The following is a 26,114-nucleotide window of genomic DNA, read 5'->3' on the forward strand; positions in this document are numbered from 1 at the left end:
CTTGACGGTTCCAATTACCACAGCTGGTCCCGTGCCATGAAGATGGCTTTATTGTCGAAGAACAAGTTGAAATTTGTCGATGGCTCGATTTCTCGCCCCTCAGCTTCTGACAAAATTTTTCCAGCATGGGAACGGTGCAATAACTTGGTTCAAGGATGGTTAACTAAGTCACTCTCTCCCACGATTGCTCGCAGCACTCTTTGGTTTGACACGGCGACCGAAATCTGGAATGATCTCAAGTCGAGGTACTCTCAGTCTGATATATTCAGGATCGCCGAGCTTTAGGAAGAAATCTTTAGTCTCAAACAGGGGCCTCTCACTGTAAGTGAATACTACACTCGTCTCAAAATACTCTGGGATGAGCTCTCGAATATACGACCGATAAAATCCTGCACCTGTGGCTCCAATGAGAATGCTCAAACTCATCGCGAACAGGACTATGTCATCCACTTCTTGAAGGGCCTAAACGAGCAATACGGTGGAGTCAAGTCACAAATTATGCTTCTGGATCCACTTCCGTCCATTAATCAGGTTTTTTCTTTAATTCTGCAACAAGAGAGAGAACTTCATCCCCCTCTATCAGTACCTGTCGATTCCAAAATTTTACTAGCTAAGGGACCACAGCGTCCCCCCGCTAAGTCCTCTGGCGGATCCACCAAACAATGTTCTTATTGTGGCAGACCGCGTCATACAGAGGAGACATGTTACAGGAAACATGGTTTCCCTCCAGGCTTTAAATTTCGATCCGGCTCTCCTACCGTGGTGAACAATCTTTCATCTCAAGAATCTAGTCATGTTCAAGATGCCAACTCTGCTAAGCCTCCCTTGCTGCCCACTCCTAATACTGCTTCCGTCTTGCCACATTTGTCCTCTGAGCAATATCAACGACTTCTGGCCTTGCTTGCTTCTCCTCAGCCTGCCTCCGTAAATCATCTCTCCTTCCTATTCTCATTTCAAAATGTTTGGATCACTCTGTTTTGCCTCCACAGTATCTCCTCATCGTTTGAAGTTTGATTCCAGAGCACACAAATGTATTTTTCTTGGATTCCCATCAACCTCCAAGGCCTTCATTTTACTAGACTTACACACCAACCAAATCTTTCAATCTCGGGATGTCATTTTTCATGAGCTTGTCTTCCCTTTCAAACCAGATTCTATCACTTCTCCCCTCTCTCAACCTATTTTACCTTCTATCCAACCCTCCTCATCTCCTCCAGTTGATGATTGCTCCATTCCATCAACTTCTATCTCACTTCCAGCCCCTCACATGTCATCCTCCACCATGCCTTCGCAAGACACTCCATCCTTCTCTCAGCATCATTCTCCTCCTTCTCCTTCCCCTCCTTTTGACATGACATCATCTCATACTTCTGTTTCTCCACCAGTAAGAAGGTCCACTCGTTCTCATCACCCACCTACATATCTGCATGACTATCACTGTGCCCTTATTACTTCTAATCAATCATCAGAAAAGACTTCCATTCGTTATCCTTTATCACCTATTTTATCATATTCTTGTCTTGCTCCTACCTATACACGTTTTGTCTTGGCTGTCTCCACCACATCTGATCCAACCACCTATAATCAAGCAGTAAAACATTCTCAGTGGAGGGATGCCATGAATGCAGAAATCAAAGCACTTGAACAGAACCACACTTGGGTTCTCACCTCTCTACCACCCGGTAAGAAGTCCATCGGTTGTAAATGGGTCTTTAAAACCAAGTATAAAGCCAATGGTGATATAGAACGACATAAGGCTCGTCTTGTTGCAAAGGGTTACACACAAACTGAAGGTTTAGACTATTTTGATACCTTTTCCCCAGTTGCAAAAATGACTACTTTACGTATGTTACTTGCCATTGCTTCTGCCAAAAATTGGTTTCTTCACCAGCTAGATGTGAATAATGCATTTCTTCATGGTGATCTCCATGAAGAGGTGTACATGGATCTTCCAAAAGGATTCATAGCCCCTAGATCTGATATGGTTTGTAAGTTGCAGAAATCATTATATGGCCTAAAACAAGCAAGTCGCCAGTGGTATTCAAAACTCTCTTATGCCTTATTGTCTTATGGTTATCATCAATCCTCTTCTGATCATTCTCTCTTTTACAAAGCTGCCAATGCTTCATCATTTACAGTTATCTTAGTCTATGTTGATGATCTTATTTTAGCTGGAAATGATATGAATGAGATCAACTCCATTAAGCTGCAACTTGATCAGGCTTTCACCATAAAAGACCTTGGTGAGCTTCGTTACTTCCTTGGAATTGAGCTGGCACGTTCAAAGCAGGGCATTTTTCTCTCACAAAGGAAATTTGCTCTGGAACTTCTTCAAGATACAAGATACTTGGCATCCAAACCGGCTTCAACTCCAATGGACCCTCATCTCAAGCTGTCCAAAGATAAAGGAGTACCACTGGAAAATTCTCAAGTATACAGGAAGCTGATTGGGCGTTTGCAATACCTCAACACCACACGTCTCGACCTTAGCTTTGTTACTCAACAACTCAGCCAATACATGTCTGACCCAAGAGACATTCATCTTCAAGCTGCTCACAGGGTCCTACGATACATAAAAGCCTCTCCTGGTGCTGGTTTATTCCTTCCTTCATATTCTGATTTAAAACTGAAAGGTTTCAGTGACTCTGATTGGGCTAGCTGCATCGATTCTAGGAGATCTGTGACTGGCTTTGCTATATTTCTGGGTTCATCTCTTATCTCCTGGAAAGCTAAAAAGCAAATGACAGTATCTCGCTCCTCCTCTGAGGCAGAGTACCGTGCTCTAGCTTCTACTACATGTGAACTTCAGTGGTTATTGTATCTTCTGAATGATTTTCATGTTTCACATCTTGCTGCTGCTCCATTATACTGTGACAATCAATCTGCTCTCCAGATTGCAGCTAATCCTACATTCCATGAGAGAACCAAGCATATTGAACTTGATTGTTACCTTGTTAGAGAAAAACTACAGGCTAAAGTCATCCATCTTCTTCCAGTCAAGTCTGCTGATCAACTGGCTGATGTCTTTATCAAGCCACTGCATCCCACACGCTTCCATGAACTCATTTCCAAGCTTGCGGGGGGTGTCAAGTGTAACATAGATATTTTGTTAAATAAGTTATATTGTTAAGAGTTAGTTACAGTTTGTTATGTATATAGTCTCCGGCTCTCTAGCTCACTTTTGTATATATATATTCTTTCCGATCAATAATAATATCAGCTCATTTACTTCCAATATCCAGTTTCAAATGCCTCGTCTCATTGGACCCGTTTCCATCCCTGCTCCACATAATAATTAAGGCGAAACAGGCCAATTATTAGACTGTGATTTTAGCTTCATGAAATTGAATTCTTTGCGAGGACGGAGTGCTACTTGAGCTTAATAAGTTTGACCATTAATGAATATATCTTCTCTGATTGCACCATTGGCAAATTCTGATTCCCGTAAACTCAATAATTCATCATCTTGCAGTATAACAAGAAGACAACTCATCACGCTCCCAACAATTTGGACCATATATATAAAGAGATACACTTGATTTTGCAGATACAAAATAATAAATTTAAAACCAGAGGGCGATAACATTGTTCCCCCAACTTATTGAATCATATGGAAAGTAAAGAAATAATAATAATAAAACGTAGATCACATATATGTATATATAAAACCTCAGCAGCCATAAAAAAGTTGGCTGCTTTTTTTTGAAGCAACACAGATCCCCAGGTGAAGTGAAAAATGGGCGTCACTTCGTGAGACCCATCTTTTTTTTTTGGTATACTGTCTGGGAGCGTTAGAAGAACTGAGAGCGAGAAGCAAAGGTCTGGCCGAAGGACCAAGAGGAAGGAACAACATTGGAGAAGAGAACAGATTTGGAATCAGACAAGGTGAGCTTGAAGGAGAGGTTTTGGTTTCGAAGGTCCATGTTGGCTTGCCAGTAGGCCCCCCAGTTCCTATGCATTTGGGACCACGTTGCTGACCTGGACCCTCTGACCCACACATTCTTCACTTCCCCACTCCCTCCTACGTTCGATATCATCACCATGTTGAAGTTCCCTTGCCCCTTCAACGTAAACCTCACTCCCCCTCTTCTCCTGCACCCCACCCTGCAACATATTTTCACATTAACCTCGTACATATGTATGGATGTAAACTGAGTTCGACATTCACGTAGGTTAGTGTTAATTACTATGTATGATGATTATAATTATATTACCTTGCATAAAGGACAGGGACGATGCCTTCGTTGCCTTGTCGAGCAATGCGAAAGAAAGCAGGCATGGACATGTCGAAGTGGTGGTGAGGCGGGTCGCACCACCCTCCGTGGTTGTTCGGAGGGCAAAAGTTGGTGGCCGTGACGGTGACGGTCCGGCCCCGGAGGCACCATTTAGGGTCGGCCCGGTAGTCGCACATTACTCGGTAGCATGCACCACACACCTGTCCACCTCTGAACAACATCGTACTCACTGCTGCTGTGTTCACTCCAAACCCAGCATGAAACGTGTTATCGTAGCCACATGCTCCTCCTGCCTCATACACACATACACACATATAATCAAAACACCACTTCATTATAAGAACTAAGAGAGAATTCATCAGCGTCGGAATTAAAGATTCGACTGTACTGATATAGAAAGCTCATATTTATATCTGTGTTTTGGATCTTGTCTCCAGAGAGTTGAAAGATAAGAGTGAGTTTCATTTTCATGTGGATCTGAAGAAGAAGACTTACCCAAGGCGGTGGGACTTTGATCGGCTCCATAGAAGGTTGCATGAGCATGAAGCCAAGCTAAGGCGTGGACGTGGAGGCTTGAGGCACTGAGCACAAGGAAAATGAAGCAGAGAAAACGAGAAGGAATGATCATAAGAGGCCCCATGTTTCTTAGGAAAACAAACAGAATTGTGGGTACTTGTTCTGTTAAAATGTCTTGGAATTGGGAAATCAAATGAGGGGATGTACGTATGTATGAATAAGTGCTTGAAGGGAGTGGCTTGTTTTATAGGTTGAGGAGGCGGTTTGTCGGTGATTATAATAAAAATGGATCTACGAAATTTCCGAAATAGATAGAAAGATAGGAAGTTTGATTTTAATGAAACGCGTTTTCTTTACACGTTCTGTCAAGTACGGAGGCAAAGTACGGCTGGACAAAGGAATTTTGAGACAGCAAGATAAGAAAGCACATGTTATTATGGCCTGCATGTGCAAAAATTTCCTCAAATCTCTCTTGTTGATGTTTGGAATTGGGATCTTTTTTAAGCATTTTAGAATAAAGTAAAGTGAGAAGGCAGGGGAATCATACGAAACCAGCTCGTAAGGTAGAGAGGATGAACTCAAACGACATGTTCAAGGCTTGTGGGATCTTGTATTCGGAAAGAATTCTCTCGCGAATTGTTTCATGACGAGCCTCTTATTTTAGATTAATGTTGATTTAATCTCGTTCAAACCGAAATGGTGTGAGATTTCCTTGTGACAAAGCTCTAGAGCTTAGAGAGGAAAATTGGAGTCAAAGATTTTGGCCAAGCGTAGTGATCAGTACTGAAAATAGGTGTGGTCAATTTTTTTTTAAAATTTCTTTTTCGTTTCTCTTGGTTTATAATAAAAGGTCAATACGAAGTGTGATCAAGTTTCGAGACCTGCGGAACAACAGTTTCTAGGATTTAATTTTTTCTGCAATAAATAAATTATCACGGCGATATTGTAAGAAAGTGATGATAAGAAAAATAAATTATTACTTTCATTCCTTGATCTAAAAGCCAGTTGCGGATTGAATTTAATCCTCAACATAAGATCATTTTGTCTTACATTTTATTTAAAATATCCTTATTAATTATAAAAGATTCTCATCACCAAAGCATGATTCCAATAGTACATGATTAAGGAGAGTAGTTTAAAGAAGTCAAGATGTATTTATTATAAATAACCAACTATACTAATTTGTTTAATTTTTTTAAATTAGTTATCTAACTTTTATATTAAGCATTAGATCTAGTATTGTAAAGATTCTAAGTCTTGCGTCTTGTGTAATTCTGCCAATAACTGTAATACTGTAATACACAGGGCCCAAAAGAAAAACAGCAATTCAGTATTGTGTATGAAGAAAAATGTAGAAAGAAAATATTTGAGAGGCTAGTAATTTTTTATGGGGATGGCCTGATGCCACTGTGCCATATATATAAGCACCGGCAAAATTCTTACACAATCATTCTTTTCTTTCAACTGGTTTATTTTATAATATTTTAACAAGCAAAAAAAAAAAAAAAGGAATCTCCAAAGCTTTTGATATTATCAATCCCAATAATCTATTTTAAAGCATTTGTTTGGTTACAAAGGAAACATATTGGTACACGTGGGAGAGTTTCCTTTCTTTTCTTTTTCGTCAGTAACAACTTGGGAGAAATTTGAGAGAATGAAAATGCTTACAGCAAAAACCAAACTCAGATTTATCAATTCCATATAATTTAGATATAATGGATGTGACACGCGACTGTGCTACAACTCTCTTGTGATAATCCATTTCGTTATATCACGAGACTGAGCATTTTTTCAGTTCATATGCATAAGGCCCACACATCCACGGTAATATTCATTCATAAGAATCTTCAGTAAAAGGTAAAAAGAAACAAAATAGCTAAACATATAAAATAGATTTAAAACATGTACTGAAATTTGATGGCAACTTTACTTAATGCTAATACAATGATGATTATTTTATTAAAAAAGAATCCGATCACTATACAGAAGCATACGTGAGTATCTCAGTAATCCAAACATGAGACATGGTTTCAGGTAAGAAGAAGCTGAAAAGAAAAATAGCTCTACTTCCAGCAAAGGCCTTCTTTGTTTACCACCTTACAAGAATTTTTCTATACTAGTGGTCAATGTTGATTTTGGCACTGCGCCTATAACTGCATCTTTCTTCTCGCCGTTCTTGAAGATCATCACAGTAGGGATGCTACGAATACCATACCGATTCGCAGTTGAGGGGCTCTCATCAGTATTAACTTTGTAACACTTGAGCTTCCCAGCATATTCCTTTGCCAGCTCATCAATTATGGGGTGGATCATACGGCAGGGCCCACACCATGGGGCCCAGAATTCAACCAAAACAGGAGTCTCAGATTCAAGAACAAGGGACTGCCAATTTGCATCAGTAACAGGACCAGCTGCCATGTCCCCAAGAAAACACAAAATATTTGACTTCAGTTAGATTCTACTGAGATAAGCAAAAAGGTTTCGAATAGTGAGGAAGGATATCATAAGGATCTACATGCATTCTTATAATTGAAATGACGAGAAAGAAAGGCAGAATTCTGGAAAGCTTAGATGCTTGATAAATGAAGCAGAGTTGGAAGAAACTATTTCAGATTGGAATATCATAACAAGATCTTTCTTTGCAAAGAAATGCTCGCTAACTAGATGGTACGTACGGTGTAGTGCTTTTTTTATTAAGGAACTTAAAGCAAGCTACCCTATTTTTTCCGAAGTTACTAAAAGGATGAGAACTCTGCAACTGAGAACAGAAGCCCGATTTTCTAATTTCTGGTTGAACCATAATAATCTTGAAGAGATAAACTGAATGTAGAAACATATAAGAAATCCCATTAAAATATACGAAATACGCATCACCACCTCTTTCATATTTTAACCGTTCAAGGAACAAGCAGGTGCCAGAACGAAAGAAAAGGAGCGCACAAAAAACCTCGCAAAAGAAAACTCTATATGGCTACATGAGCAGAAAATCCATCAAACATGTAAAAAATCTTGAATAGCGTGTCATCTATCCCCTTGTCTCTCCATGAAAATAGAGATCGCATCACAAAAGAAAAGAAAGGAAATCTATTCAGAGGATCTATCACAGCAATTGAACTTATCATGAAGAAGCAAGACCTCATCTATATCAAGTACGCAACCCTATTAAACATGTTACTTTCACTATACCCACCAGAATCGTCAAACAATTAGTGTCAGTATTATACGTTCAATGGATTCAGCCGTTCCTCAAAATAAGTTTCCAGGATCAATGAAAAGCCCATATATCTACTTCTAAAGATTATAAGAAAACTCACGGATTTATCTCAATAATGTTCAAAGAATCGAAAACTACTTTTTTGCAGGTAATCGGGTACGCATAGTGCCTCTCCTGACAATAAATTCTACCCTCCCAAAGACTAACAAAGTGTGAATCTAAACTTAAAAAAGGAGATATTTAAGTTTCTTTTCCCATATTATTTCGAAAATCAACCAACTGAAACAATTAGAAACAAATTCAACAAATAACTGTCAACAAAAATAACAAGTTTACCCTTCACAGCAGTATCTTGAGCCTCACAAACGACACGTCCACCGCGACGAGCGATCCTCGAGATAGAACTCAGTGACCCATTTGAACGATTCGTTGCGATAGGTCTGAGCTTAAGGCCACCGTAGCGCGGGAGCTTGGCTGAGGTCCTAGGGCCGGGAAGTGAGGAGATAGAAGAAGCCGTGATGGGAGAGAAAGTAGCGGAAGGAAGAGAAGAAGAGCGAGAAACGGCGATCGGTTCAATTATGGTAGCCATTGAAGCAGAGGATCGGAGCTCCAGCAGGGGCTTGCGAGTGAAGAACTGGGAGTGTGGGAAGCGTACAGCGAGAAAGATGCTTTGAAAGAACGAGTTTTGTTAGACATCGGAGTTTTTCCGCTTGTGTGGACGAGGGGATGCAGGGATGGATCAGGTGGTCCCTCCGATTGTTTGACGTGGCCCAATAGGATGGTGCCGCGTCGCCAACAGTGATACTGATAATCATCATTATCCTCAATATATCAAATACCAATTTAAAATAACATGTTTTAATTTGTCTCCCTGGTTACGTACTCCATGCAATCGTTTTTATAAATCACTCATATTTTTTATCAAAATAAAAATCCTTAAAACTCGTTAATTTAAAAATTAATATTTTTTTAATTTTATCCATATTAAATCTTTTGAGAATTCAAAGAATTAAATCTTTTAAAAAAATATAAACCAATAAATTTACAAAAAATATAAACCAACATTGAACCAGAAAAACATGAAAACGAAATGATAACCGCATCTAGGTGCTTTTAAGGATTCTAGATTTAATTATGTACTGATACATGATCAAAATAAAACTCTGTTTAAGGTGATTTTAGATGTTTTATGGCTTTATCTAGAGAACATTTATCATAATTTTAATTATCGGTTAACTTATGGTGAATTTATTTCTTTGCCAAAAAAGAAAAATGATGAACTTTTTCTCTCTCTTTTTCTTTTTCTTGTATTTTCGGGTAGAAACCAGTATGAGTTCTTTATCTAGTCCAATCCAGCGATAGATTATTCTTGGTTCAGCCTAAGCGCATAATTTAGTTATCAGGAATATATCTCGAATTCATAACCTATTGAATTCAATAATTAGAAATAAACTTCAATTCCGGATACGAACCACTAAAAGCACTTGGAGGCTCTCATCCTACGGAAATTAGGTGACTACACCAAAAATAGAGATAATATAATAATCAAATATATAACTTTAATATAACATAATAGCCTGACTTTTGTACAATGACACTGCTTAGCCAAGACTAACATAGCCTTTTACAACCGACAGATGCAGAAAAGGAACAACATGGCAAAAACCAAACCAAGGAATAGCTCTAGAAAAGAAAAGAAAGTAGTCCTCAACCTCCTACACCAACCCACCGTATGCATCAAAAGTTGAGATTCCCGTTCCTGTGGAGTACATGAAAACCTAGTCAGTCCTACCAGGATGCTAATCATGCAACATAATCTATAAATCAAAACACTTCCATTATGTTGAAGGACACATGAGAAGAACGGGGAAAATTACAGAAACAGCTGCATGTAGATGAGCTCACGGAATGCTGAGAGTTCAGGACAAGTTTCTCTCACGCATAAGAGATTCTATCTTGCCGACATCCTCTGGAGTGTCGACACCATGAGCTTCGTGGTCCACTTTTATTACCTGCACGAGATCATGAAAGTTAACATAGGCACATGCTAAAGGTGATGTGCGAGATACATGATATCATGTGACTGATTAGCTCCATCAGGTGCTTATGATCACAGCTAAGAAGATCAGCTTTGTGATATCAGAAAGGGGGGAAAAAGAAAGGGTAATTGTAAGCTTTCCTAAACGCAACCTAACTTCGAGAACGGCATTTAATGAATTGTGATCTTGCACCATTTAACGCAAATGTGGAACTCCTTTTAGTAACTTCATGCAAAATATTTTACTATATTTGAACAACAATACCATTGCAGTCCGATGCATCCTAATTCCTGACCCAGAACTGGGTTTGCAAAGTTATAAACAAAAGCTATAATGCTTGTTAAGTGCACGCATAATACAGCAACAATAAAAGAATCCTGTCCACATCTAATAGCTTATCCTGGTTGTTGGCACCTGAAAAATCTAAGGCGTTTTATAGGCCATGCAGGAAACTTGGGGACCAGATGGTGTAGCTGTGTAGGACGCCTGACAGATTCTAATGGCAACCGCACTTGACCTTGTTAAGTTTTAACTCCATTTGATTTCCACGAGGTGAACATATAAAACGATTTCAGAATAAATATGTAAAGTTTTTTCAGTGATATAAAGATAAATCAAAATGGATTTGTCTCGAATTTGGGTACCTTCATCTTATAGCCATTCTCAAGGACTTTAAGTTGCTCCAGATCCTCCTCAAGTTGCAATGGAGTGGGCTGAAGATCTGGATATAATTTTAGGAACTTCGCATCATAGCTCTGGCAAACGGGTAGACAGACAATTAGTAATTCAAAATGAAGAAAATAGCAGTAATGAATAAACACGCTGCATTCAATGTTATGATGAACATTTTTTCCGTGAGTTTCCACTTTGGTACCTGAATTCCAAGGTGAAGCAGATAAGGAAACTGTGGATTGACCTTCCCTGACCTGCATCATTTATACAGACATGATCCTTATTGTTGAAAATGTAATTTTTGCTTCAAATTTGTACAATAATTTGAAAAGAAAGATGTATTGTGAACGTAAAAACAATTGAGACCAGAAAATAAAGACGTTAATTATTCATTTACTTGTTGAATGGGATCAGTCCTCGTGAAAAATAAATGGCATAACCACGATTATCTACTATACATTTCACTCGGTTTGGATCATTTGCATCTTCAGGTTTTAAAGATGTGACAGCAGTGCTAAACACTGCATCTGGAGCTGCCTGCAGGAAACACGATGAACTTCAATGTGACCACAAGGACAATCAATCCAGTAATGGCATGTTCTTCCAATGCGAAGATAAGATGTACCAAACACTATATTAAGAGAATTACAAATAATAATCATCACCTACGGCAGACATACACGAATCACCTGATCATAAAACATCTCTGTTTCTCCAGTCTCAAAAAAAGTAAGTGCAAAATAATATCTTACCTGTAATGCTTTTACAATACCATCTATTATCTCAGGCTCAACAAGAGGCTCATCACCCTGAATGTTGACAACAATATCATATTTTTTCTCAAGCTTTTGAAGGGCTTCATTGCAGCGTTCAGTACCTATTAAGAGTACAGGCATGAAATATGGCTCCAAAATATGAAGGCTTAAAATGGCAAAACATATTAAGGAATTAGTCTGATTACCATTTCGACAAGATTCTGATGTCATTATGACATCAGCTCCAAAATGTCGACAGCAATCAGCAATCTTTTCATCATCAGTGGCCACAACTAAGACCAGGAAAAAACTATCAATCAAGAACTGTCTTTAACACAATCCAGTTCTAAGCTTGATGTTCTGAATTCAATAGCCAAAATAGTCAAAAAGAAAAACAATGCAACGCAGTCAGGTACTGGCAACATTGAGGAAGTTCTACCCCTAGAAAGCCCACCAAGAGTCTTTATATGCATAAACCAGTGAAGAAACAATGACAACTGAAATGAAATGTTCACCCATCCAGTTCCAGGGTGGGTAAATGCATATTTTGTCTCCAATGTCCCTAAAGTGCAATACATACAGGACATACAAATGATAATGAAATTTGAACTGAATGATACCTTAAATCAAAAAGGGAAAAACCAACACATCTTGTTTAACCTTTCTGTAGCTATTCGCACTAATAATGTGCCAAAAAACTAGACCTACTGACATTCTTCAATCAGATGTATTTATTCATCTTTCCACTTTCAGGGAGTCATGCAGGCATTCTAATACATTGAAAACTATTTATGGCGTATTACAATTAGTTATGCATGTAGACCTACCAACATGATCCAAAGTAGAAGCCATTTTTGCCCTTTCCCATGTTCTCTGCAAAATAAAGACGATCGGATTCATCAGTTTTGATTGAAACAGAGAGAAAATCACTGAAAATAGTAAAGGTCGTAAAAAGGTGCTGAAATTATTAGTGCCAATGAGTTTACTATGCATAAACAAGGTGCTTAGCTGGTTCCCAAGAAAATTAATGTAGAGTGCGATAGTTGAAAGATTTAACAACAAATTTCATTATTTCCGTGTAAACACAACAAGCCTCAGGAGATCTTTTTTGGGTGGAATTACGTTGATTACATGCTTATTTTCATCATTAACCAGAGAAAACTGTACAAATATATCATACAAGTCATCCACTGGCAGCACAATTGGCAGCTAGTCCAAGCGAACTAAAAATCTACATCCCTTGTTTCTTTTTCAGAATTCAGGACACCCAAATAGCACCTGAGCAAAAAAGGCAATGGTCCTCATAATTTAGCATTGTTTTAGAATCGTTGTTTGAGAATTATTATGCATAAGTTCCATTTTCCCGATGTAGCTTCTCCATGCATGTGATTTTTCAATATGAAAATTCAACCAGGCGTTTATATTAAATCATGTGGTTTTGTTTCCTAGTGTCCCCAAATAAAATTTGACGAGCCAGTTACTTCCTGATAATTATAGAGGGACTATGTGAAAAAAAAAGCTTGCTGAAATATAAGTAATATAGACGGATGTAAGTTTTCCCAAAGGATGGAACAAAGAAATATCATTTAAAAAACAAAAATCTTAACTTTCTATTAATTTTACAAGAGCGATCGTTGGCCATCATGCATTTCCTATGACTAAAGTCCGAATATCAAAACTTTTTTGCATCAGAAAAAAAATTGTCTTCTGGATATATAAGAAAGAGAGGGAAGCGAGGGACTACCTGGATCATGGGCTTTCCAAGGATGTGAACGAGAGGTTTGCCCTGAAACCGGGACGAGGCGAACCGGGCAGGTATGATGCCAACAACGCGGCTCCGAAATTTCTTAAATCGATTGAAGTAAGCGCGAGCACCGACAGCAGCTGCGATTGCAACTCCAGCCGCAATGCCATGCAAGATCCATAGCTTAGCGTTGTTGGAAGATTCAGATGAAGAAGAAGAAGACGAAGACGATGAAGAAGAAGAAGAAGAAGAAGGGGATGAGCAAATAGCCATGGGCTCTTACGGCTAGTTTGATTGATGAATGATTATTCTTTTGTCTGCTTCATCGGTAAGAAGAGGGAGCAAGTCAACCTGGATATTGTGATAATCTGGAGCTTAAGATCTGACGCCATTAAATAATAAGATCACTTTTATGCTAATTACACTGATTATACATATTTCTTTTTTTCGCCAACTAATTATATTTGTTCTTCTAAAGTATTTTATGCACCCTATCTTTTTTTATACACGAAGAAAGTGAAATTATGGAACAAAAATAATAAATTATGAAACGGCTTATTTATGAAGCTCCATGGAAGGACCATAACCCATAATAATTTCTCTTAAAAAATTGAATTGGTGATCCGAATTCAATTGTTGAAGCCTCAAGTTATTGACCTAGGTGGAAAAGCTTTGCATGATTTAATATAACCCATAATAATTTCTCTCTCATTTTTGTCACATAAGATTTTGGAAGGAACACAATCAAATCCCATAAAAAAAAAATAATTACTAAAAAATCTAATAACAACTAAAACAACCTGAATGACAAATTCCAAAATGAAAAATAACAACATCTAGAACTTATTTTGTAATTTTTTTTTCCTTACATAAAACCTCATTGTAATTCTTCCTCAAATTTTCTTGTGGTGAATACCTACTGTAGTGCGTCTCAAATCTTAAGAGGCCATACCTGCAGGGAAGGGGGGGGGGGGAAGGGCCGTGTCAAATCTATTAACATCTAAACAATAACGGAAATGTCATGGAATTGAATCAAAATTAATCGTAATAAAAAAATATTTATATTTCAATGCTTTAATCATGATTCAACAGTTTTAACGGAAGTTGAGTTGAAGGCCATGCTCATCCAGATAAAATCTTACACACTGCCCGCAGAATGCGACAAAGCAGCCGATAACATCATCAACATCAACAATAATCATCGCTATGGTACAAATGCTTTGGTCCGTAAAATATTCTCAAAGGACAGCACTACCTCCCCAGGATATCACTTTTCGCTTTTCAAGTCGATTCTGTTTCCATCTAGAAATGCCGAAGCTGCTGCCTGCTCTAAATAATTGGACGTATGACGACAGTGAACTAAGAAGACATACATATAACCAAAATTGCAGATGTGGATGCCTCTGCGAAAACATAAAGCTCACATCCAGGAGTCAGTTGAACCAACTCGGGACTTTCAGGCGCAAGCATTGGCCTTTAGTCCCTTTACAAGTGTCCTCCAGCTCCTGTCACACCGAACAGATTGAAATCTATATGCCTCATTGTGCAAGTTAAAATCTCAAAACACTTGCGGTCAAAACTTGATAAATAAAAAATTGTCGCTTTTTCATTGTTTTCTCCTACTTCTCTTTTTAATACCGTTCTCTTTCCCCAAGACATTCTCTCCATTCCTTGTAATTCCCAAATGCCCATTTTCCTTTAGCTTCTTTTTGGGATTTTCCTTAAATGGAGTTTTTCTCTTCTTCCCTGAAGTGCTTTTATCCCCAGCAGAATCTCCTCCCCGAGGCAGGGGTTCTTCATCATCAAAATCCCAGTTACATAACATATCATGGTCTCCATAGTGTACTTGTAATGGCTCACCGGCTCCGGGAAGCAAGGCATTGAAAGTTACGTCCCCGTTTGAACCCCCTTTACGCTCCACCAAGACGGGGTCTGGTCTAATTATAGTTCCCAAAATACTTCTATTAGGGCCTAGGCTCAGAACGATATTGGGATTGGTCAGTGTCTTGAAAGCCAATGCAAAAGCTGACCTAACCTGCAAAAGCACTAAATTTCAGTCCGGGCTACCAGAAAGAATCCGCAAGTTGCATCAATCAACCACATCCTGCACCACTGAAAATGGATGGTTCAACAGAAGGAAAAGTGATAGGTTTAACTGTTTTAACCTTCAAACCAATAGGAAAAAGGAAACGAAGCTTTGCAGATTCAGTTTGATGAAACCCCATGCCAGCCCTTCTTAAACACCATTCATGTTTCTCACAAAAATGTGCAGCAAATCAAGGTATTTTGCATCATTCATAGGTAAATATGCCTATTTAGATAATGCAATAGGAAGGGACATGTGATACCCAAAAATGGGATATGATCAAAGGAAAAAGTGGAGCAAGAATAAGGTCCCATTGAAAGATTATCAAGTCAACATCTTATATACAACTTGCGAGAATAAAATGCCCATAGCAGAGCAATTAGTACATGAATTTCTAATTCCAGAAAAGATTGCCATAGTTTCAGGGAGTTACACAATGAGCTATACATAGAAGGGGGAACAATAAAGCCGGGGCGGGAAGTAGGAAGCTCAGTGCCATCTTCGCATTTAAAACAGAAAGAAAAATCCACTCGCATGGGTTTCCCCACTTTTAAATACCCAATTTAAGCATTAAAAATTATGTTCTAAGGAAGCCCCGATCTGTGTTAAGAGCTCTTGTTCCTCTCAGATGTCACTGGGACTTTAATCCCTGATTTGAATTAGTCAGTGCTTGGGATGTAGTCCCTCCTTTTAAACCCCATCCAAACCAAAAAAAAAAAAAACTCATCTGACCCTTGATGTAAGACCTATTCAACTAATTTGATTAGATTAAAAAAATTAGGTAAGTTAGCTAATTACAAGAGATATGACATGTTTTTTCTAAAATATCATAATCATTTTTCTTGATATCCTTCTTTCCTTTTTTTATCAATGGGAGTAATTTAAGAAAAATTGATAAATATAAAAAATAGATTTTACATTTAAGATTAAGACCAACTCAACAATTAGTTCTTACGTTAAGGACTGGAAGAATATTTTTTAAAGATAACATCACACCACCATGTACCAAGAAATGAGAAAAGGAACAAACCTGAAAATAATTAAACGAGTTCTTCCCAATGTCATTCTCAGGTGCCTGATTCAGCCAGAAGTGCAGCTTTAATCAGTCAACCACACCAATAATAATAACCCATGTTCAAGTTTCACTGCTTTGACTGTGATTGGACTGTAGTAATAAACAGAAAAAGCAAAACAATCTTCAGTGAATACCTGAGGATCCTCAATTGCCAAAAGACTTGGTCGTCCCTTGTTTAAAAACCTGAGAAATGAAAATGGGGAATACTTAGTCAGCTTTAATTCACGAGATGGCAGATATAACTGATCACTATGGAAACATATGTATAGTCTCGTCATTACCCTTTCTTGCTCTTCAAGAAAAAGGTACCCGTCCCATTGCAAGAGACACCAACATCTGCAGTGTTCAATTTGCGTCCATAGAAATCAAAAAAATTCACCTAATTTTCCACCCAGGGAAAAAGTCAACATAAGAGAATAGAAGTGTTAAAATATACTTCTCACTGTGTCCCACAAAGGGGGTTTTTAAAAATGCAAATTAGGATTATAATTTACGTCTTTTTTAGCAATATTGACAACACCGCAATAATTACTAAATTGAAGCATCCTAAAAATTGGAAGTATCCCCAAGACACCCTTTAGTGACCTATTCCCACCCATGAACCAAATAAACCAACTTGCTGTCAAAAGATACACACCAAAAGGACTCCCAAGTTGTGCTCTGCAGATACATGGCTCTCACGGTCATTCTGTAGCACATACAATAACAACATCTATGAAAACAGGACAAGTCACTGGGAAAAGAATTGTCAGATGTCTTATGCAATGCTAAATAACACACTGCATTATTCCAGAAGAAAGACCAATTCATGATTTATTACAGTTGGCCTATAGGTAGATCATATGTTAAATGAGGCAGCAGCACATCGAACACCAATATACAAACTAGAACCATAGAGAACGTTGAAAGCAGATTTTAGAATCACTTACTCGTAGCATTGCCATGAGCATGGCAAGGAGAGCATAAGAACCAATCCCACCGGAATATACCTGCATAATTTAAAGGGGAAAAAAAAAATCAATCAGGTAAACTGGAACACAGGTTGTAAGAAAAGAAAAAGAATTCTAAGTGACCACAGACCTCATTTAGTTCTCTTTGCTGCAAGAACACTTTTAAAATCAAACATAACGGTCGTAGAGGTGGCCATCTAGCCACTGCTTCCTGCAAGATCAACCATAACCATTAATTAACATTAACAAACATCTGAAAAAAATCTTCAATAACACAGCGAATAATCAACCCTCTTGCACACACATCAAAGACTATCATAGGCTCGCCATTTGGGTAACTCTGGAATAAACAAAAATCATATTCAAACTAGAAGGTGGAAATAGTGAACATACCTGAATATAATCAGCAGCCTTGGGTCCATTATCCACATCAAAACTGAATCACAGCATTTACAGTTAATAAGAAAAGATTGTTACAATGGATTTTGAATTTTGATTGCTATTCTGTGCATAATGATTAGCAATATGACAATCCCAGAGGAAGATAATAGAGCAACCATACGTGTATAAATAATGTAACCAACAAAGCATCTATGTCAGAGTAATATGGGCATGACTTGTGACATTATTTATAGTGATTAGTATGACATAGTATTGAGAGATTATATATGCTATTGCCTATTGGTATCCTAGCATTGTTGAAATCAAATCGAGTGAAAAAAGAAGGGACTCCTAATTGAAATGCAAATAATGCGAAGTGAATTCAGATTTATTATATTTAAGTTTGTAACTATCATACCATACTAAAGGGCCGTTGCAACCTCAGATGGAACATGTGCATCACTTATGGAACGAAAATCCTTCCCATTCCCAAATATACAATACAAGTGTTCAAAACTATGATATATAGCTTCATATTCTTAAAAGAACTTCCTTAGCTCAATATCTGATGGCATGCAATCCAAACTCAACAAAGCTAACAGATTATATAACTGGCAAGTTAAACAACTCATCCAATATCACATATGATGAAGATAACAGGGTCATCAGAAACAAGAACACATTTGACTATTATTAATCAGATTATATGAAAACTCCATCAAGATGGGAAAAAGACAAATAACAGATCTATAATGACGCATCAAGAGTAGCCATTTTAGGACACAAATTACAGGAGACGGCTATACCTTACATCAAATGAAACACCACTTTTCTTTTCAACGAATTTAATAATTGGCACTCGAGCCTTTCCAATTACCTGTGTGAGATTAGCAAGAAACATATTGAGTACATAACAGAAAAAATGCTTTCATTAGATTTTCTCAGCCATGACAATGCTGATATTTAAGCTAAGAGGGCCAGACCATGATATTTTTTGCAATGCCCCTTTGTGACAGTGCCCGAGAAAGTGCATTTAAGCCAAGCTGTGGACTTGGCAAGCCCGCCTTCAGAATCACAACCTACATTGAAGGATTTGATGAAGAACTAAACTAAGAAATTTGATTACAACAAAGGAACTTCAAATATGAACTAGTTATAGATTTTACTACCAGGGAAGCAACAAAACTTACATCAATATCACTAGTTGGAAGATATAACCCAGTCCTGAAAGACCCAAAAACTTCAACCTGGCAGTAAACAATCATGCAAAACTCCAGCACAACTCAATAGCCCACTAGAGTAAATTAAACTCAATGCAGTAATGACGTCAATAAATGGAGATGACAAAAGAAAAGGATACCTGGGAATGAGGCCATATATGTTTTATAACTTGAAACACAGATTCTATTGCTACGTCGCGTGCAGCTTTTTCTTCCAAAGTAGGTGACAAAAATTCACAAAAATCTACTATCTCTGCAGACCAAATATTTCAAGACATGTTAGCAAATCAGATATAATAAAATATTATTAACACTTTGCACTAAACGATTTCCTCTCAACATTTCATGCCTTGCCAAATTATCATGCACATATGACCAAACCCAGGAGTTACAGTGCAGCCATTTAAAGGCTTATTATTATCCTCAAGACTATTCGCCAAAAAAATGCATTACCGTCATACTTGCAGATGTATGTTTAAGATATACACGAGTTAAAAGCCGTTTCCCTTAAGGAGAAACAAAGCCAAACAGTCAAAAACTAGCCAATTACTTACCTTTATGCAGCTGAAGCATGGGACTCCTGAACTTGCAGTTTCCCCGAAACCAACTGCTCTCAAGCTTTGGCTCAGATACAAGAGCCGGCGTCTTCGGTTCAGTAGCTGCAACTGGTTCAGGCAATTGGACGGAAAGCGATTCTCGTTCAGAAACATCATCATTGCCAACTTCAAGAGAAAAGAAATCAGGGGCAGCAGTCTCCGGCGAAGGACATTGAAGGGACGACAGAGAAATTTCGTTCCGGAAAACAGTATAGGGCTCTAGTTCATCGGGACCTGCAGACTGGTCGGGGGTTGAAAGATAGAAGGGACTCAGGGTTTCGTAAAGGACGGATTTGGGGGTGTCAAAATTTTCATCCTCCATTGAAGATTATAACCAAGAACTTGAACAGAGCGGCAAGCAATATTGTGAAAATTAGGGTTTAACGGTTGGCTCTGAAGAATAGCAACGACTCCGGTCAGCAAGATGTTGCTCTCGCTTCTTCCTAGTTTCTTGATTCTTGATTTCTCCCGCGATTAGCCGCCTACGTACTAGGAGCGAGGACATCCCACTTGAGGTCTTTGATGTTCAAATGCCTCCCTTTTTAACTTACCAAAAATATAATTTTTATTTTAAAAAATTAAAAATAACATGGCCAGTCCACAAGTTTGGGCCCTTAGCCCGCCTTTAAGAAGTTGAAGAAACTCCAATCCAACTCGTCATGTTCTAGGGCGTTAACAGGCCGGTTTGCAGTCGACTCATTTGTCAGCCCAATCTTCAATTCAATGACCACCACATGACATTTGCATTCCTAAGAAGACCCACTCCTCGACATAAATCCCAAATCAACACTCTTTTGTGTGGGAAAAGAAATCAAACCGATGGCTTAAAAAACTTAAAAATTTTAGTTAAGATTTATAAATCATCCACAGATTTTGTTTATTTATTTAAAAGAAATCTGTAGAATGTGATCTGGAGACAGGTTATTTTCGATGACACACTAAACCGTGATTTGCATGCAAAATAAATACAAATAGTCCAACCAACAAAAAATACCAGTGCTTGGGGATTATTATACAAGTGAAGACAAAACCCTTATCATATATTTATCAAAAAATCAGAAAAATTATTTCTAAAAAACTATTTCAAATGTCAAAAATATTTTTAAAAAAATAATCAGATTCTCGAGTTTATATTAAGGGGTGTTTGGATACCTTGAAAAGTGCTTCTCGGAAATATTTTTTCACAAATCGAGATAAACTCTTTTACATATCACTTTAAAACCATGGTTTGTTTCCATTCAAACTGGTCTTTTTGAAAACAATCGCGGTTTTTATGATTTGACCGGGTAGATTAATAATTGAATAATATTATATGCATATATAAAATAATATTTGTATGAAAATTAAAATATTAAACTCAATTGTTTTTAAATGAGAAAATATGAAAAGACGAAAAGTGACATTTCACGTCCCTCGGAAGTCATATCCATTGGCAGATGAATCATTATATGCTTCCTCCCTGTTGTCAAAACCCAACAATCAACATCTTTCCTCATCTCCTTTCTTCTTTCCTATTTGCATTTCTCTTCCGGGGGGCTCAGGAGGCTCCACCGTATCATCATCCTCTAGTTATTATTGGGCTGCTGCTGTTTAGAGTTTCTTGTTTCTCTCTCTCTCTCTCTCTGAAACCCGTCTCCTCTTCTTCTTTGTTGAGCACTGGGTTCTTGTTGAAGTTTCATTTTTGTGCTCCAATGAGGTCCAAATCGAGATGTCGCCGCCGAAGCTGTGTCCGGCCGTCGGTTTCTCAGGCCAATGCTGAGCCTAGCCACTTCTTCAAGATCATACTTCCCGGAACCATTCATGCCCAGGATATGGTAACTCTTTGCTTTTCTCTCTGCTTAAAACTGAGAAAATGCAGAAAAGATCACCACCTGCTTCATCACTCTGTTTAACTTGTAATTCCTTACTCAACTCTTCTCAGAGTTGCTATGTAAACCTTTTATGCGAAGGGAAATGAAAGAAATCCGGAGAAAGTCTCTTCAGTAGCAATATTTTTTTGGCCCGGGGGGGGGGATGGGTTATTCTGTATTATTTCGAATTAGATGCGAGTTACTTAGTGCTCTGTTTTACGAATGCCAGTGCTCTGTTTTGTCTTTTTTGGGCTCAAGTTCGTGCTCTGTTTTAGCATCTCTTTATAGTATGTGATGTTATTTTCATTTGTCTAAACACTGTTTAAGTTATGTTCCCTAGTCCCTAGACTGATTTAATATCAAGATTTACCAAATCTAAGTAGAGGAGTGATCTGTCAGAGAATACCAAAGGAGTTCGTGAGCAGATTTGAGAACGACCTGTCTAGTGAGGCAACAGTTAGTGTTCCAGATGGTTGTATATGGAAGATGGAACTGAAGAAATCTGGAAACGAAGTTTGGTTCTGCAAGGGTTGGGACGAATTCGTGAAATACTACTCTATCAGTTTTGGCTTCTTTTTAATGTTTAAATATGAAGGCAATTCGCAGTTCGGTGTGGTTATCTTTGATATTAGTGCAGCTGAGATTCACTATCCCTACAAAATTAACTCTCAGACTGAGAAGCATAGAACAAAAAGAACATCCAGCTCTGATCAATGTGGCTACAACACAACGAGCCAAAGGCATGAGCTAGAAGAAGAAGAAATAATTGACCTAGACGATGAGACTGCATTAAACCTGGGTAAATCGGGAGACAAAGACAGATCTGAGCAAGGCCATTGTTCCAAAATGAAGAAGAGAAGTTTGAGTAAAAAGCAAAGAGCTATGGAAGCTGCCCAGAAGTTCAAACCAGCAAATCGATCTTTTACTGTAACAATAAGGGCATCTCATCTGAATCGTCGTTATCTGGTGCGGAATCGGGATGAGCTATGAATGTGATTGGTTTCTCACTTTGCTAGTGCGATTCTAACAAATGTAAATTCTGTTGCAGGATGTGCCAGCTTCATTTTGGAAGGATAATATGGGGAAGAAGAGTCCTACGAAGCTGCAGGACTCTAATGGACGAAAATGGGAGGTCAATTATGCTAAAAAGCAGACATCTATGCGAATATGGAAGGGTTGGATCAGTTTTGCAAGGGCCAACAATGTGAAGGAAGGAGACGTCTGCGTGTTTGAGCTTATCAAGAGGAAAGACTACATATTTCGAGTTACCATATTTTCCTGTTGAAGATGCGCAGAAAACTTGTTTAGTTTCTTGTTATTATCATTACACTGTCTCTTTTTTCTTCATCTTTCTACTCATCTGCCTTGTAATACTCGAATGGTTCTGGTTCTGGTTCTGGCAGAGAGCTTTGCAGCACAGCATTTCAACGTCCTTTTGAATCTGCATGTTTGGTGCCATCACTTCGGGTTCTCTGTTTTCATTGTTTTATTACGTGATTATTTTTATCGTTTATTGATTATTACAAGTGATTTATGTATTTACAAATATAGAGTGATATGCATATGTTCAAATGGTTTATTCAACAGAAAAAGAATAAGAAGAATTATAATGAGATCTCAAACAAGAAAAATAATTAAAAAACAAATTTTAGAGATTATCATTCTCACTATAAGACTTATTATTATAAGTTGTTAAGGTTGTTATTAAGATTTTTCAGTAATTATTTTTCTTCTACGAAGTTTGATTGTATTTTTTCTAAAAGAATATGAGCCTATAAAGATTTTACTGTATCTCCGGACTAAGATGAATGATGATATTGTAAATTGATAATAGCTTTCTTGACAATCTAATTCTACATGGAAATTAGGGGGTTTGGGATTAACTTTTTAAAAAAATTTTGGATTTTACGAAATTTGAGATTAATAAGTAAAAAAAGTTGTCTTGATTTATATAAAAAATATTTTTTTGAAATCAACGCCTAATATGAAGAGTCTTAGTAAAATAAACATTATTTCAATGTTAAATATATGATTCATTTTTTACCCACAGTGGGGATAATTATTTTGTCTAAAAAAATTGATGGGTTGACATTTGATTGATTGACAGATGGTAAAGTACGAGTCGGAGTGAGTATTGTACTATTGTTACTGCCTGTAGGCTATAGATTATAGAAGACGATTCTACAGTTAGAGTTTACGAAGCCACTTGCGATTCTTCTGAGATACGAGGACTAGGCGGAGCTTGGAGTGGAAGCCACTTACGGTTCCAATGGGGCCTCGCCGTAGAAACTTCGTCCGGCCATTGGGGTCTCCGGCTGATGCTGAATCCAGCCACTTCTTCAAGATCATACTTCCTGAAACTATTCGTGCCCAAAAACTGGTAAACTCTTCGCTTTTCTGTCTGCTTACACACCGAGAAAATGCAGAGTAGGGCTCCGGCTGCTTCTTACACAGTGTTTAACTTAAGGATCCTACTCAAGTCTTCTAATAGTTGCTATTTATGCTTCTCATGCTAAGAGAAATGAAAGAAACACATGGAAAGTTGATAGAATAGCAATAAAAAAAAAAACAGTACAAGAATTGGGCTCGTTGCGTGTGATTTCGAATGAGTTTGTGATTTACTTGTTGGTATTCTAATGAAATATAGCAAATAGTATAGGAACTCAGGATATTGCATTTTTCGTATAGCATTTAGGCTATTTACGTACCCTATAACTAATTAAGAGAAGTAGAGATTGTGTTTGTCGGTTAGTTCAAGAATTTAAGCTGGAAAACTGAGTGCTCTGTTTGTTTTCTGTTTCAAGTTCGTGCTCTGTTTTGACAGGCAAAGAAATATTTCTTATATTTATTAATTCCTTCTAAATTACTCCTATTAATATTTTTTCAACCATAATTAAGTTTATATTTAAGTAGAAGTAAAAAAGAAAGATATTAAAGATGGTGGTTATGGTATCTCATATTTTTTATAATTAACTGACTTATTTAATTTTTTTAATCTAATCAAATTAGTTATATAAATTAAGTTAGGATTATCTGATACTATATTTTGATGAACATCTCTGAAACACGTCTCTCCCTCTTGATTTTGTCTCTCGCTGAAACCAAAAAGGAACATTCTGACTAACTGATGGAACCATTTCATTCTACAAGGCTATGGAGAGCTCGACTATTCCAATGCTCGACCTTTTTCTTACATTTATCAGAAGTTTGTCTTACTCCATTGATTTAATATCTACCTAATTAAAGGAATGATCCTGCAGAGAATTCCCAAGGAGTTCGCAAGAAGATTTGAGAATGAACTGTCTACTAGTGAGGCAACGATTGGTGTACCAGATGGTCGTATCTGGAGAATGGAACTGAAGAAGTCTGAAAAGGAGGTTTGCTTCTGCAAGGGTTGGCGGGAATTTGTGAAGTACTACTCTATTAAATTTGGCTTCATTTTAGCGTTTAAATATGAAGGCAATTCACACTTCTCTTCGGTTATCTTTGATGTGAGTGCTGCTGAGATTCACTATCCACTATGCAAAGATAACTCTGAGAAGCAGAACTTGGAATCCAAATGTCCTGGAAAAAAGTCCGGTTTTAATCACTGTAGCTACAACACAAGACGCAAAAGGCATGAGCTTGAAGATCAAGAAGAAATAATCGACATAGATTGTGCGAATGATCTGAGCCCTGGAAAATTAGGAAACAACAAAAGTTATAATTCTGCCGAGAATTCAAGAAAGCAAGAGAGAAACCGATCTGGGCCAGGCCGTTCTTCCAAAATGATGAAGAAAACTTTGAGTAGAAAGCAGAGAGCTATAAGAGCTGCCCAAAATTTCCAACCAAAAAAACCATCCTTTACTGCAATAATAAAATCACCAAATCTGACTGCTCGTTATATGGTAAGGGAAATTCTATGAGCCATATAGGAATGTGATTCTTTCACAATTTCGTTAATTCGCTGCTCACTAATGGATGCAGGATGTGCCTGGGGCATTTTCGAAAGCTCATCTGGAGAAAGTTGATTCTGTGAAGCTTCAGGTTTCTAATGGAAACGATGGGCAGTTAACTGTATTAAACAGCGTTCAAATGTTCGAATGTGTGGGGGCTGGATCGATTTCGCAAGGGCCAACAATCTGAAGGAAGGAGACGTCTGTGTGTTCGAGCTTATCAAGAGGAACAACTTTGTATGCAAAGTGACCATATTTGCCTGTTGACGTCCAGACCCTTGTCTATATCGGTTCTTCTTATTGGACTGACTCTTCTGGGCTGATTTTGTTGGTGATACCGTCTATCTTCATGCTTCCCCCCCCCCCCCCTCTTTATTCCTTTGTGGGGTAGGATTGTGTGTAAACCTAGGAACTGGACATTTTCGCGTTTGAGCTATATGTTTGCTTCTATGTGATGTCTCTTTTACATTAAAAGGGCAAATACCAACATGATGTTAGAAATGAAATGAAACCCGTGACTTCTAATTCCAAAAACCTATCGTAATACTAAATTACAAGGTCGTTGACTTTTCCATGATGTCTCCGTGAAGAATGTCGTGGTAATATAAAAATGGGCTGGCCATCTATTTAGTATTAAAATATCCATTTTTTTTTTTTGGCCAAAAGATTAAAATATCCAAATTGAAGGAACGAAAGGACGAGAGTTGTCAAGTGAAAAAAAAATAGTATGAGATTAATTTTTTTTCAACAGATGGATGTCAAATTGTCAATACTATGGTTAGTTAATATGATCCTTATTATTCTTGCCAGCTAATGTGTCATGCAAGTGTATGGCTAAGTTTTGCT

At 37.7% G+C, this 26,114-nt stretch overlaps 6 protein-coding genes across 6 annotated transcripts; 2 read left to right on the forward strand and 4 right to left on the reverse strand.

The window, feature by feature from the left end:
- Window positions 1–3,791: 3,791 nt before the first annotated feature.
- Window positions 3,792–4,875, reverse strand: LOC114736277 (expansin-A12-like). The gene is made up of 3 exons (XM_028924059.1): window positions 4,731–4,875; window positions 4,215–4,524; window positions 3,792–4,104 (listed from the first exon to the last, which is right to left on the reverse strand). The coding sequence occupies exons 1-3, from the start codon at window positions 4,873–4,875 to the stop codon at window positions 3,792–3,794; spliced, it is 768 nt and encodes a 255-aa protein (XP_028779892.1).
- A 1,766-nt stretch (window positions 4,876–6,641) lies between these two features.
- On the reverse strand, window positions 6,642–8,630 carry LOC114736298 (thioredoxin 1). Its single transcript, XM_028924089.1, has 2 exons — window positions 8,302–8,630; window positions 6,642–7,162 (listed from the first exon to the last, which is right to left on the reverse strand). The coding sequence occupies exons 1-2, from the start codon at window positions 8,552–8,554 to the stop codon at window positions 6,849–6,851; spliced, it is 567 nt and encodes a 188-aa protein (XP_028779922.1). The 5' UTR covers window positions 8,555–8,630; the 3' UTR covers window positions 6,642–6,848.
- An 852-nt stretch (window positions 8,631–9,482) lies between these two features.
- Window positions 9,483–13,509, reverse strand: LOC114736297 (3-deoxy-manno-octulosonate cytidylyltransferase, mitochondrial). The gene is made up of 8 exons (XM_028924088.1): window positions 13,176–13,509; window positions 12,259–12,304; window positions 11,638–11,724; window positions 11,429–11,553; window positions 11,074–11,213; window positions 10,879–10,930; window positions 10,649–10,759; window positions 9,483–9,977 (listed from the first exon to the last, which is right to left on the reverse strand). The coding sequence occupies exons 1-8, from the start codon at window positions 13,446–13,448 to the stop codon at window positions 9,885–9,887; spliced, it is 927 nt and encodes a 308-aa protein (XP_028779921.1). The 5' UTR covers window positions 13,449–13,509; the 3' UTR covers window positions 9,483–9,884.
- A 704-nt stretch (window positions 13,510–14,213) lies between these two features.
- Window positions 14,214–19,992, reverse strand: LOC114736292 (terminal nucleotidyltransferase 4A). Its single transcript, XM_028924085.1, has 13 exons — window positions 19,442–19,992; window positions 19,028–19,140; window positions 18,858–18,914; window positions 18,651–18,746; window positions 18,474–18,544; window positions 17,680–17,722; window positions 17,417–17,497; window positions 17,266–17,325; window positions 16,974–17,024; window positions 16,618–16,715; window positions 16,471–16,519; window positions 16,292–16,336; window positions 14,214–15,210 (listed from the first exon to the last, which is right to left on the reverse strand). Exons 1-13 carry the CDS (start codon window positions 19,803–19,805, stop codon window positions 14,782–14,784), a joined length of 1,557 nt encoding a protein of 518 aa, XP_028779918.1. The 5' UTR covers window positions 19,806–19,992; the 3' UTR covers window positions 14,214–14,781.
- Window positions 19,993–21,819: 1,827 nt separating this feature from the next.
- Window positions 21,820–22,618, forward strand: LOC114736278 (B3 domain-containing transcription factor VRN1-like). Its single transcript, XM_028924061.1, has 2 exons — window positions 21,820–22,299; window positions 22,382–22,618. Exons 1-2 carry the CDS (start codon window positions 21,820–21,822, stop codon window positions 22,616–22,618), a joined length of 717 nt encoding a protein of 238 aa, XP_028779894.1.
- A 984-nt stretch (window positions 22,619–23,602) lies between these two features.
- LOC114736279 (B3 domain-containing transcription factor VRN1-like) lies at window positions 23,603–25,458 on the forward strand. Its single transcript, XM_028924062.1, has 3 exons — window positions 23,603–23,713; window positions 24,594–25,220; window positions 25,300–25,458. The coding sequence occupies exons 1-3, from the start codon at window positions 23,603–23,605 to the stop codon at window positions 25,456–25,458; spliced, it is 897 nt and encodes a 298-aa protein (XP_028779895.1).
- The last annotated feature ends 656 nt before the right edge of the window (window positions 25,459–26,114 follow it).

This window comes from Neltuma alba, unplaced genomic scaffold, assembly GCF_004799145.2.
Source record: "Neltuma alba isolate B1F8T4 unplaced genomic scaffold, ASM479914v2 tig00013325_pilon, whole genome shotgun sequence".
Taxonomy (NCBI): Eukaryota; Viridiplantae; Streptophyta; class Magnoliopsida; order Fabales; family Fabaceae; genus Neltuma; species Neltuma alba.